Source organism: Pogona vitticeps, chromosome 2 (assembly GCF_051106095.1).
Source record: "Pogona vitticeps strain Pit_001003342236 chromosome 2, PviZW2.1, whole genome shotgun sequence".
NCBI classification, from domain to species: Eukaryota; Metazoa; Chordata; class Lepidosauria; order Squamata; family Agamidae; genus Pogona; species Pogona vitticeps.
This window is the reverse complement of record NC_135784.1, coordinates 273,872,387-273,886,343: the sequence shown is the minus strand read 5'-3', so window position 1 is coordinate 273,886,343 and position 13,957 is coordinate 273,872,387. Positions and strand designations below refer to the sequence as shown.

Below are 13,957 nucleotides of genomic sequence, written 5' to 3'. Positions count from 1 at the left end.
GGACTACCAGTTGGATTCTGGCCTTTGCGCTGAAATAACTCAGACTGAGTTTGATTTAAAGATTCAAAGATTGATGGTATATTTCCACTGCTTAGGTTGATTGTTCTGCCTGGAAAGCTGGAACTGTAATTCCTCTGTCTTACTTGGTTACATGTAGATTGTGAATTACAACGTAAGCAGCAAAGAGAATTCGGAGAGAGAATCTGTCATCCACAGTCACTACAGCCCACTTAATGTCACCGTCAATGGAAGCCCCTGTATTCTTTTCTGGGCCAGAAGAATCATGATTAAATTTCAGAATCACACCCAGCTGGACCTAACAGACAAGACATTTGGTGTGCACGCAACTGTAGATGTTGCTGATTCAAACTGCAGTGAAGAAAATGCAATGTAAGATTATCTTATTATAGAGAGTTGCTAAGGCTTAGTACAAAATGGAAGTAGATGTAGACAAATCTATATTGTATATAGTGTGAAGTTTCTGACAGTGTTTGGCTGAGCAAATCTGATCGCTTGAAGTATTTCACAAGTATTCAGACTGCTCAAGTGAAAAAGTTAATAAAGCATTCGCTGTCCGGCTTCTGGGAGATAGATAAATCTGCCAGTTCATCTGACCTGAAAATTTCATACAAACCCAAGAGATAAGAGAAACAGATTTATGGGGCGGTCTGAGGACTGGGGAGAGGTTGAAGAATGTAGGGGGGTTAAGGCACAGAAAATTATGAAAAATCGCAGTGTTACATTAGGCAACTGAGATAGCTTGAAGGATGTAAATTAAGCTATCTTTATTCTTTATAAAAATATTTTTGATTGAATATGGCATTCAGCTTTTTTCCCCCCTTCTAGGCTTTCACTCAATTTCGGTGACATTGACAATCTGAAAGGATTTATTATCAGGTAATGTTTTCTGATATGCATTGTGTGTCTGGCTATGTGTGTGTTTCCCCCTGCAGACATTTTCCAGGGGGATAACTGTGTTAGTCTGTTGCAACAAAAACAATGAGTCTTGTGGTATCTTAAAGACAAACAAACATTATTGCACATTTGACACTCATCCCAAATAAAATATCTTAGTTTTTAAGGTGCCACAAGAAGACTTTATTGTTACTTTGCTGCATCAGCAAACATGCTGTATTAAATCCAACTAGAACCGTTTGCCAAGGTAGGTGCAAATAATAAAGTCCGCTTACATAGTCCCATGATGAAAGAAGATACCGCTGTGACATTTACAAACAAACATACAAATGAAACTTTAGAATGGAGGATCTGGAGTAGGATCCACCCAGATATAACATTTGTTCTTGTCTATAAGAGAGGTAAGAATGTGCCTGCCCCATTGCAGTGAATCTGGCTTAATTTTCATTAGTCATATCCTTGGAATTGGTGGCTTACCACTTGATTTTCTGAGAGTTTAAGAAAATATTAGTATCAAATCTACGTAGCATATCAGCATGGATTGCTCAGTTGTACTGTAGGCTCACTTCAGCCTGATAAGAGTATTCTGGGACATGAGCATTTCTAACAGTTTCTAGCTTACAGCTATAAAGCTACATGGCTTTGGTCATTAAACACATTTTTCATAATTTATTATGCCATTTATTTTCAGTTTTATCACAATTAATCCTGAGTGCAAGCTCCTAAGCTCACTCTTTCCCCCCTTTGTTACAAATTAGACTAGACTAGGAGATTGTGAATGGATGAAGAGCACTCCTATATTGGAGCAAAGCAGGCACCTGGCCTGAGTCCCAGCATTCCCTGCCCAGTAGATTAACTTCATTGTCTAAAAGCAAAACATGGAAAATCAACAATTTTTCATACTGCTGTTTGCAGGAGACTGTGCTTCAGAGTTAATGGTGAGTTAATGCTCCCAGGGTTATGGAGGGAATCCCATGCAATGATAAAATGCATTTGGTGAGTCTCCTTGGTAAAAAGTGGTGCAATGGTGTGGTATGATTTGTTGCAGCCATTGTTGTTCTTTTCCTGGTGTTTCCTGCCTAGATTTATGCTGACAAACAGTTACTACAAGCTGTCCATTCAAAACTGGTTTACCTTACATCGAATCCAGCTCATTTACAACCATTCTGTACAAGCAACGTTCAATGCAACACGAATACACGCTCCAGCGATCTACTCCTATCACTGTGAACATGTGAGCAACTTGCAGAGATATGATGCACTGTTGACGCCTAGCTCTGCAAATGATGCAGCCAAGCTCTGGGAAGTCACTTTTATTGACTTTCAGGTATGGAGTGGACTGAGTGAACCTGTCAGATATCTAGACAGAGAAACCTCTTGGCATTGGCAATAAGAAAGCTTAATGGTCTGCTAAAACCTGATTACAGGGATTTCCAGCTATAAGTAAAGGAGTAGGATTTGAGCCAGGAAGAAAGTAGACCGTCTCATGTTTTTGTTTTTTACTGTAGGTCTTAAGTTGGCTCTTAAAAATGCCCAGCAAAGGAGCCAGACAAATTTCTGGGGGAGATTGTTTCATAGCCAATTGTTCACTGCCGAGAAGCCCCACTTTCTTGTTCTTTCTCTTCGGGCCTCCCTCGGCATTAGGCCCCTCAGCCGCCCCTCCTGGCTAGAGCGAGTGATACGGGTAGATCTAGGTGGGAGAAAGCATTCTGCCAGATATTAAGGTCCTAAACTGTTTAGGGCTTTATATGTCATCATTAATGAACAGCTAGCCAATCCAAGGCCGCCTGAGTGGGGGAGATATGTTGATGTTTTCTCACCCCAGTAAGAAATCTGGCTGCCACATTCTGCACCATTTGAAGCTTCCGCATCAGTCTCAAAGGTAGAGTGCATTACAATGATCTAATCTTGAGAATACAAGCGCATGGGCCAGAGTGGTGAGGGCCCTGACATCTAGATAGAGACGCAGCTGGGTGATCCGACAAAGATGGAAGTAGACGGTGCGGACCGCTGATGCTACCTGGGTTTCCATGATAAGTGCTGGATCAAGATGTACCCCAAGCTGCGAACCTTAGTCTTCGTGGTGAGAGTCACCCCCCAAAAAGTGAGGGAGTTTCCCAAACCACCAATGTCTGGGCCACCCACCCTCAGGACCTCTGTCTTGTCTGGGTTCAGCCTCAGACCATTCACCTGCATCCATCTCAGTACGACATCCAGACAGCGCTGAAGGGACAAAACAGAATCCACTGTTGTAGGGAAAAAGGAGATGTAGAGCTGGGTATCATCAGCATACTGATGACACAAAGCCCCACAGCCCGCGATGACCTAACCCAGAGGCCTCATGTAGATATTAAACAGCATTGGGGAGATAATTGAGCCCCGCAAAACCCCACAATTGAGATTCCCTGGAGGCGATACACTGTCCCCAAGCTGTAATCTCTGGGGATGGTCCTCTAAGAAGGATCGGAGCCAGGCTAATGCCAGACCACTAATTCCCAGCTCAGAGAGCCTCCCTAGGAGGATACCATGGTCGACGGTATTGAAGGTGGCTGAGATATCGAGAAGGACCAACAGAGACATTTTGCCCCTGTTGGCCTCCCTGAGGAGGTCATCAAACAGGGGGACCAATACCATTTCCATAGCGTGGCATGGCTTGAAGCCAGACTGAAATTGATCCAGGGTGTTGGTTTCATCCAGAAGGGCCTGAAGCTGGTCAGTCACCACCCTTTCTACCACTTTACTAAGGAAAGAAACATTGGCGACAGGCCTATAATTGGTTATTGGTTCTTTTGCCTATGTGCGGACTGTATGACTGCTGACATTGTAGTGTATAACCAGACGTTACAATGAGAGGAGGAAGAACTAGATGAGTGCTACTATTTTTAGTGGCAGTTGCATGTTTTGTGCATGCCTAGTAGATTTAATCTTCATTTTATTGACCAATTCGAGGTATTTACTGTATGTGTAACCTCCACAGTTCAGTGTCAAGATCACACTTCAGGTTAGTTGCTGAGGTCAACCAAGGTGAGGCCGTAATACTTGTTACTGACTCTTATCTCCTTAGCAGTATGAGGGGAGAAAGGAAGGGCAGTGGCTCACTCTAAAGCAAGCAGTTTATCCAAGACAAAGTAATTGTTATTGAGTTATGCAGAGCAAGCTGTTCTTGTTCATTGGAAGTTGCAGCTGGAATGTGCAGTGGCAATTTGTAATAGCTGCGCGTTCTGACCTGAGGTTGTTGGGTTTTTTTTTAACTGGTGACTGCTGGAATCTAGGCAGGCATCTATCACCTACTGTTCATCCTAGTAGGCTGTGAGGAGTTAGGTGGCAACTCCTGTGTGTGGGAAGCCATTTCTTCTCTTGGTTACCCATCAGTCATTCCCATGGTAGGAATCTACATAGCAATCTATATTTGTATGTTTCAATGGCTGAAAGCCAATATAAGGCACCACTAGAGTAGACCTATTCAATCAGTGGGGATTTGGTGAGTCAACTCCTTTGTAGGTTCCATAGTTTCAACAGGCCTACTCTATTTCTGACTTACTGTTGTATTTCAGCCAGTAAAAATGAAAGGGGGCCCTTTTGAAAGAGCCATCCCTCAAGGAGGTAAGAAGGATGGTTTGTAGACAAAGGGTCTTTTCAACAGCTGCCCCCAGTCTATGGAATGCCCTCCCGACTGAGATTCGTCCGGTGCCGACGCTGATGACATTTCGGCACCAGGTCAAAACCTTCCTGTTCCAGAAAGCTTTTAATTGAAATAATATCAACTATGGGTCCTGATATTTATATATATATTTTTAATTGCATTTTAATTGTTCTGAATTTTTATTGTATTTTAAATGTTGTAAGCCGCCCAGAGACCTTTGGGTAGTGTGGGCAGCATATAAATTAAATAAATAAATAATAATAATAAATAATAATTTAAGCAGGAATAGTTCAAGCTCTGTGTTATTTGCAGCTCTCGTCCCCCTTAACTATTGGCCAATAGTTTTTGGGGAGCTGGAGTCCAGCAACATTTGGAGTGCCATGAGTTCTCCACCTTGGCTCAGGCTGACCAGTCAGTTGAACAGCCACCCTCTGCTTCTGCTTCTTCAGCAAATAGGCTAAGGCAGCTTTCCTTAGTTCAGTGTTCTCCAACTGAGTCGGACCATGATCCCATGCCAGCCTGAGTTGGCAATTCTTGTCTTTCCACAACATTGATTCCTAGTTTTCTTTTTGTAAGAATGATCTGTCCTTGGGCATTTCTTCTCTGCGACTGGCTGATGAGGTTCATGCTCCTTCCAGGCTCAATGGAAGAGCAATCTCACAGTCCGGTGGTGCATAACATCCAGTAGAGATTATCTAACCTTTTGTTCCTCAGATAAAGAGCAGTGTCGTCTCCATCTGCTCCCAGTGTCTCTTCTAGGATTCTCTGACTGCTTCTTTCTTAAAATGTTAAGGATAAGGCCTGATTTTACTCCAGATATAAAGGGAAACACTGCTCTTGTGTTATGCACAATTACTCAATTTATGTGTTGATTTAAAATATTTTTATCTCGCCTTTCTCCTTTAAAGGACCCAAGGAGGCTTAAATTATTAAAAAAGACGATATTTTAAGTATACTAATATTTTAAAATAATTAAACAAGTCTTGTATTAAAAGCTGTAAATAAAATCAATGCTAAAAACATATTTAAAAACAATGGAGAACAACAATCCATTAAAAAACCCTTTCAGCCCACCAGTTTGTGGGGGACATCAGCAAACTACCCAGGAGTTGCAGGTGTGGTTTGTGCAAGGTTGTCACTTCATGGTTGTCTAATCTCTGCCAGGGGCTCAGCAAGTGACTAGAGATGGTGAAGTTCTCCTGAGCCAGGTTTATTGGGAAGTTTTAAAATTCGATCACAAGCAAAAGTGAAGCTGAGCTGGAGAACAATTCTTAGCTTACAACTGGACCATTTCCTCAAGTCCTTGCAGTCTCTCAAAGCCCTCTTGGATTTTCTCTACCACCATGCTACCACCTTCTCTTTACTTATGTTTCAGATAGTGGAGGTGGTGGCATTAGCAGCATTGCTAGGTAAACAAGTGAGCATTGAGTGAAGGTTGTGCACCCTTATTCCTTCACTGTTGCTTGGATAACAGTGAGCCAGGATAAATAATTGTGATGGCCCATTTGAGGTGTAATTCTTTCTGTCCTTGAGAAGACAAAAGGACCCCTCATGGAGAAATTACCCGATATTTTTCAGAATTCAAATAAAAGGGGAGCTTGGTAGGACTTCCCCATCTCTAGGTATGGCGCAGGCAGTAGAAATTTGTGGCTGTCCTCCTGGGAAGGAGTAGGAAAGTCTGTGGGCAGGATACAGCCGGCACAAAGAATTATGTTTTGCATTGCATTCTTCTTCTTGGATCAGTGGATTGAAGGAGAACTGGATGATGTCTGTACTGCAGCATAAACTAATACAAAGGGCTGTGTCACAGGTGATAATCAGAACACAGGAATCAATCCGTAACACAGAGGGAGTTGAGGAGATTTGTCTCCTAGCATCTGCATATGATGTAGGATATGGCCACAGCTATCCAAACAGTGTGGGTTACAACTACTGTACTGGAAGCCATGGACACTGTAACCCACAGTAAGGAATTACGAGAGATGTTCTGAAGCATCTGGATGGCAAAAAGTTCCCTATCCTGGTTGTAAGACTTGCTCAGTAGATTGTTCTTTTGAGCCTCATGGCAGAGGGGTTAAACTGCAGGACTGTAGTCAAGACTATCTCCTATATGGTGAATTAGTGCAGGGAAATCGCCCCAGAGGGAGACCACAGCTGTGATACAAAGATATCTGCAAGTGGGATCTGAAGGCCTTAGGAATGGACCTCAACAGATGGGAAACCTTGACATCTGAGCATTCACCCTGGAGGCAGGCAGTGCAGCATGGCCTCTCCCTTTTTGAAGAGACACTTGTTCAGCAGGCCAAGGCAAAGAGGCAGTCCTGAAACCAGCAAAATCAGGGAGCTGGACAGGGGACAGACTATATTTGTCTTCAGTGTGGAAGGGATTGTCACTCTCAAATTGGCCTTCTCAGCCACACTAGACGCTGTGCCAAGCACGTTACCATAGTCTCTCGAGACTGAAGGATGGCTAATCTGTAGTCAAGACTCTGCTAATGATCTGAGTTTGATCCCGATGGGCTCAGACAGCTGGTTCAAGGTTGACTCAGCCTTCCATCCCTTCTAAGGTCAGTAAACTGTGTACCCAGCTTGCTGGGGGAGGAGGAGCACTGTGTAGCCTGCATAATTAAATTGTAAGATGCTCAGAGAGTGCTTTAAGTGCTATAGGGCAGTATATATAAGCAGCACACTTTGCTTTTCCTGTGAATTCAGTGCACCTAAAATTATTGCAACACGTGAGATCTCTGTCTCTAGTAAAATGTTTAAAATGTTATGTTTCATCAGGAGTTCTAATTATATTTAAAACAGCCTGTCTCAGGTTGTCTAAACACCACCATGGTTATGATCTCACCAAAACTCTTTTCTTAACAGTTACTGCCAGGCTATCCTTATTGCTGAGGTCCTCTTGTCTCCCGCTTGGCCTCTCCTATTCCAGTGACTGCTCCAGTGGTGGAGACATCTGAGTGCTTAGAGGAAAAAGAGATCTTGAGCCTTCTCCCTTTCTCCAGCTCTCTTCCTTGTCCTCCCTTCTGGGCCATGTATTAGCTGCCCTGTAAAACATAGTTCCCAAGGGCACCAAAGAAGCTTCAGCAGGGAGGGGAAAAGGTTTTCTTCAACTCAGATTAAAATTGGATCTGGATAAGAACTCAGAACCATTATGCTTATCCTTCTGTTTAAAGTTAAGCATTAGAAGTTGCCAGAGTTTGTATATTGAACCTGCAGTTTATGGATATCTATGAGCATCAGTGCCAGTCAGTCCTGAAAATCGGTATGTTTGCATCTCCATCAAAAGCGTACGTCTCAGCACATCAGTTCGTTATGCCAGGGCCAAGAAACATGTGGCCCACCAGTGGCTGCTGGAATGCAACTCCCATCCGTCCTAGGCAGCATTGTCAGTGGTGAGGCATGATAGGACTTGTAATTCAGCATTATCTGGGGGGAGGGTGGGCAAATGGTCTCCATCCCTAGGTTATGTGTTTCCTTGGTAACATGCAACTACAAAATACAGCCAGCTAAAAAAAGAGAGTAAAACTGACTTTATAACCACAGAGATTAAGAAAAACTGCAATTAGCAATGGTGGGAAAAATAATTAAATGCCTTCAGCCAGGAGTGGAAGCCTGTTTTAATTCTCCCTTTTTTAATTCTCTTAACAGATTCAAGGATTTAACATTGAAGACGGGCAGTTTGCTTATGCGGAAGACTGTGCCTCCCTTTTCCCTCCAGCCATTCTCATGGGCCTGGTTATGTCTCTGATACTGCTTCTTGTCCTCGCCTATGCTCTCCACATGCTGATACACTTGAAGTCCCTAGACAGGCATTACGAATGCAAAGCTTCTCCTGCTTATTTCCCACAGATGAAAGATATTGATACAGTGGATGAAAAAGAGCCCCTGAGAAATAATGGGATTGAAGCTTATGAACTGAGAACCCAACAGTACTCCAAAATCTATATTTAGTCACTGTCTTTGTTTTTTTCCAAGATGAAACAGCAAACATCTCCTGAGGGACTTTCACATCCTGTGGACTCTTGTTAGACTTTTGAGCATCTCAGCTTTCTGGTCCTCATGACTGTGAGAGAAACATGGAAGTGCTACAGCCGTGTGTCCTAATTTCTCAGAAACTCAAATGCCCGTCAAAAGAACACCAGCTGCAGCCAAGTCAAGAGCATGTATTAAAAAATGATTGTCTCATAGCTAGGAGCATTTTAGAGTAATGGTACTAACATGGTATGGTCCTGTTCCTCTGAATGTTCATGTAACAAAATGGGACTCACATATAGATAACTGCCAAGACATAGCCTCTAAATGAAAATAAAATGCTGCAACTGAAGATGCCCAATGAAAGTGTAATTTGGGTCAACATTCTGCAAACATTGCTTGCTGAAGGTTGCAGTCTTTTTTTCGTCATACACTGGAGGACTCTGAACCACAGTTGTGTTTAAGATTAATTGGCCTATGCTATTAACAGAGATCGATAAAAACAGATTTTCAGTTGATGGAAAACTACCAATCCTGGGAATGAATGAACCAGTTGCACTTGATTTGAGCCAGCCAGTGTCCATTTTTTTCTGATCCCAAGGACCAGATCAACCTGGATGTGTTTGGAAAGTCATTTCTGGTCTGAAGATCAACTCTGTTCAGCTTCAAAAATCAGTATTTTCTACCAAATGGTGGATGGGGGAAGTCACTTTAGAGGCTCCCAGGAACAGCAGTTCTCTCATTTTTTAAGTTGATTTTTTTTTAAATGGAGGAAGGATCTGGTGTGGTCTAGGAGGGGCCCATGAACAGCAAGCTTCCCACCTCTGTTCTAAGCACGTGAATGAGCATCTCCCTTTCTGCCTCATATAAATGGCTGCAACTGTGGTGTAAGAAAGAGAATGTTCATGGATGATCAATCAATGTGAAAACACCCACATGACAGTATCTGTTTACATTACAGAAACCCAGTATGTTGGGTAGCCAGCATCCAGTGTACTTCTTAAGACATTATGCAAATTGTGTCAGTTACATCTCAATAAGTGATGCAGATTTGCTGTGGATCTCATATCTTGTGATGCTTTTTTCCAAGGGAGCCCTCAGTGCCGAGCTAGTTCCCACTGTTGTTGTATCTCAGTGAAGTTATAAGCACTTTCTATTTGATGTTCTGTTCTTCTCATATTTAGCTAACTGTTTTTTACTACATGACTTCTCTGATAAACAATCAAAAGATATCTCTCTGTTGGCATTAATTTGAAAATGTGTCACTACGTAGAAGATAAAAGAAAAAGATCCCAGCAGGGAGGAAGAAATAAGTTAGCAAAGATTGCCTCTGATACTGCAGAAGGAAAGCTCTTGTCTTCGCTGCCAATTTACAAACCTTTGCACCTCACGTTGGATAATTAGGTCTTTGAAAAGCTGAATAAACATTCTTCATATGTGCAACTGTACCAATAGTCCAGTGATGGAAAGCTTTTCAGTTTTTTTTTCCAAAGATGGAGGGGTCAAGATCCTAGGGTCTCAAACTCTCATACACCGGACGATTGTATGAAAGTTGTGATGTTTCCATTACTTGTACAGGGAGATGTATAGGACCTCGTTGTGCAAGTAGAAGTTAGTGTTCCTCAGTGGAGATCACAGGTTGTGAAATAGCAACACTTTCATAAGCAACTCCGTTGTGTGTTGCTACTCCGGTGGGACTTTTTTGGCCAGCAAAAGATCTTGGACTAGAGGTAAAATTTTACTCTGGACACACATCTCATTGGAGAATGTATTTAAAAAACCAGATGCATAATATAATCCTCCTTAGTTATTATCATTTTTTCAGTAATAGTGGCACCTAAAAATGATAGGAAAGGCATAGAAAATGGTAACCCAAATGCTGAAAGGGGTAGTGTAACATTGGGGGCCTCGTGACCTTAGGAAAAGTCAACCTCAGGGAAAAAAGCCTGTCCAGGGTGTATAGGTCACTATCTGGGTCATTGTTGGTATGGTGTGATGTGAACCACATGTGTTTTTACTTAGAGGCTAGAGGCTTCTCGTTTTTGTTTTGTTGTACAATTTAGCCTGCTCCCACTGTGTAGCCTGTATGGATAGCTAGTTCTCACCCCCAATGGAGCTACGTATGTGCAGTGTTAACTGAGGAGACAACTCTGTGACATATTAGATGGGTTGTGACATTAAAAGGGAGAACGGGGAAACTCCCCCCCTCTATTTTTGTATTTTTTTTAATGTCCCTAATGAAATGTCCTAGGGACACAATGAAATTCTAGTACTGTGCTAGGTTGCTATTTAGATTTGCCACTTACTTTATTTAATAAGAGAAAGCAAGCAAGGAAGCAAGCAAGCAAGCCATAGCTGCCCACTCAACAATGGTGTCAGGGAAAGGTGGGGAAGGGGGGTTAGTCACCTTCATGGGTCCACCCCCACAAGGTAGAGGAGCCCCAGCTGAGGATAAATGTGGGAAAAGGGGAGTTAACGCCCTTCCATCTCCCCAATCGTCACCCCAGTTTTTCCATTGCAGTGCTGCTGTCTTCCACTGCTTTTGTTGCTCTCTCCTTGCTCATGAGTAAACCAACAGTCTAAAGACCTGTGTGGGCCCTTCTTATGGGATCATAAACATTTTCAGTGTGAACATAAGGATCTCTCAAGAGAGCAAACAGACCTGTCCATCACAAACCAGACCACTCCAAATGCCCCTTTCTGGACAGGCCTTAAGTGGAGACGTGATAAGTGTATGAATTTCTTTATTATGTGGAGAAAGTGGATAAGGAGAAGAGTCAATTCCTCCTAATACTATACTCAAGGGTAATCCATTGAAGCTGAAATGGGGGAAAATTCAGGAGAGATAAAAGGAAGTATTTCCTGCCTGTAGAATTTGCTACCACAAGGCATCACATTGGGTGCCTTGAACCCATGTCTCCTGAGTCCTAGTTTGTCACTCTATCCTCTACACTACATTGGCTATTAGCTGTGTCTTTACACAGAACCAAATCCTGTTGAGTCCAATGGAGCTCAGTCACTAATATATGTGGATAGCATTGCAGCCTTACATTGCTGACAACAGAATACACTCAATGGGCAACAGCTTCCTTCGTAATAAGTATGAAGTGGACTTACATTTATAAAGAAATGGATTGACAATTGAGGAAATCTTGAAGCACACCTGCAGTCTTAGGGTACTGTGGCTGTGATCCAACACATAAATAATATAAGTACATGATTGGGGACAATGGCATTTATCTTTTCGTCACCATCATCATGGCTGTTCTTCCTTTCAGCATAATAGTAATTGAACAAGGATGACACATTTGGCTCTATCTGTCTGACTGCAGCATTTCTATTAGACAAGTGCAGATTGTCCTTTTGGAGTGCAAGTCTGAGAATTCTGGGAGATGTATTCCAAAAACATGGAATCTGCAGTGGGGAAGGAGATGAAGTGGTGGAGCCACCTTCAAATCCATTCCCCTGGGATTTCCCTGTGATCAAGATGAGATGTAGACTTCAAAGTACAGTATCATCCTGCTAGGAATCCAGACTCATAACAAAGTCCAGCTTCCCCATGGCTTCGCTCACAGCTTCTCTGTCATACTCAAACCCTCTCACCAGATTAAGGTCTGCATCCCAGAAGGAGAAAAAAAAAACCCCATCCCTTCCATTGACTATTGGTTGGGATTCTACTTCAGGAGCCCCAAGGCTGGCAAATGCTCTAAGAGGCCCCCTCAATAAGTAAAGGAATGAGTAGAAGTCTATGTTGCAATACTTGAGGCACCTTAGTTCCCATGGTGACTGTGACAGCCTCCTCACATGTCACAAAGGAGGTGCCAGTTCACTCTCACACACTCACTCTATTCACGCTGCCACCAACCATTCCCTCAAAAGACTCTTCAGACTAATAAATTATTTTGAAACTAAAAACTTGATTTTATTGGTTACAACGAAAGGAATGGTAAATCACTTTAATAACTCAAATAATAAGGCAATCACTATAATAAAGTATCACTCACACACTCTTTCACAGACCCTCACTATATAGCACAGTTCTTCACAATAGAAACAAACTCTAACACCCTAACCGGTCCCTAACCAGTCCCTATCTGGTCCCTATCAAGACCCTATCTGTCCCTATCTGAAACACTCACACCCATTCACTCCCCTTATATACATTGGCTCCACCCCTTATGTCCCACCTTCCGTCACGCTATTGGCAGATGACATGCCGCAACAGCAATGACGGACAGGTGGCTTCCAAGCTACCGTAACAGTGACCATCACCTGTGTAGCAACAATGGGCAGGCTGAAAATGTTCTGGTGTCACATACGTTACTCTATCACAGAGTGATAATTATATTAGTTCTTATATTAGTTGCCAGATCTTTGGTTGTTGATTGAAATCTCAGGTGTCTAGGTGTGGATACAGATCTATGCAGCAAGAAGAAAATGTTTTAAAATGTTGTTGCGTGAGGTAGCTTTAAACTGAAGCCTTAGCACTAACATCATCCTTTCACACTTGGCACCAAGACCCACCTGGAAGGTTATACATATGATGTGGTTCTGTAATATCACTTACAAAAAACCAAGGAGCAGTGGGAAAAAAAAAGATTCTGAGGAGAGAATTGGTGAGTGCATGCATTGGGGTGAATCAACCCTAAGTATGTGCAACCACTGTTGTCCCAGTCAGGGGCTGCTTTGATCAGACTATTTCCACCTCTGGGCACCACATTTTAAGAAGGATATCAAGATGCTGGAATGTTTCCAGAGGAGTCTGACAGAAGACAGTAGAATATATGGGAACCTGATGAGAAATGCTTGGATGAATTGGGTTTGTTTTTCCTAGAGAAGTGGCATGTTAACCATGAAGGATATAGGAGGCTATCTTGGAGCAAGCCTGCCTTCTGTGTACAATTGTTTCAAACAGCAACAAAGGAATTTTTGACTACCAGAACTGTAAAGCTAGAAGGGATATCTAAGTGATATCCCTTCTAGCTTTGCGATTCTATGTTTCTGTGCCATTTGGAATAAGACAGGGAGTGGGATGTGACATCTTGTGAACTGTCTTATTGCACCAGTCCTGGCAAGAGCAGTGAATGGCCTTGAAGAACTCCCCATGGATTGGCAGTGAGCATCCCATAAGTCCTATTAGTTGCATAGGTCTGGGATGGTGGTGGAGGAAACGTCCATTCTATTGTGAGTGCTATAAGTGAAGCCACAAAGAATGTGACAGCAACAAGAATGGGAGCAACAGCAGCAGCATGCACACAAAATGTTTTCACCCTGTCTTTGGGTTGCCATTTCACCAGGTTAGCTGCTTCCCTATATCGTCCCAGCCCATTTACCCAGATTCCACTTGGGCCTGTTTTGAAATTTACCTGGCTCAGAGCCAGCTTCAGTTTCATCTCCATTCCTAACACTTTCCTTCCACTC

The 13,957-nt window shown here is 42.7% G+C and overlaps 1 protein-coding gene and 1 long non-coding RNA gene across 4 annotated transcripts in view; one reads left to right on the top strand and one right to left on the bottom strand.

Moving 5' to 3' along the window:
• Positions 1-9,768, top strand: part of LOC110077314 (V-type proton ATPase subunit S1-like protein) — a 41,380-nt gene extending 31,612 nt beyond the window's left edge. For all 3 annotated transcript variants that reach the window (XM_020790217.3, XM_078386393.1, XM_078386392.1), the window contains exons 4-7: positions 158-390; positions 847-897; positions 1,999-2,242; positions 8,213-9,768. In XM_020790217.3, the coding sequence (XP_020645876.2) occupies positions 158-390; positions 847-897; positions 1,999-2,242; positions 8,213-8,515 (831 nt within the window). In that variant the 3' untranslated portion in view covers positions 8,516-9,768. The remainder of the gene's footprint in view (positions 1-157; positions 391-846; positions 898-1,998; positions 2,243-8,212) is intronic.
• Positions 1-13,957, bottom strand: part of LOC144587055 (uncharacterized) — a 663,623-nt gene that overhangs the window by 149,119 nt on the left and 500,547 nt on the right. The gene's annotated exons all lie outside the window — the stretch shown is intronic.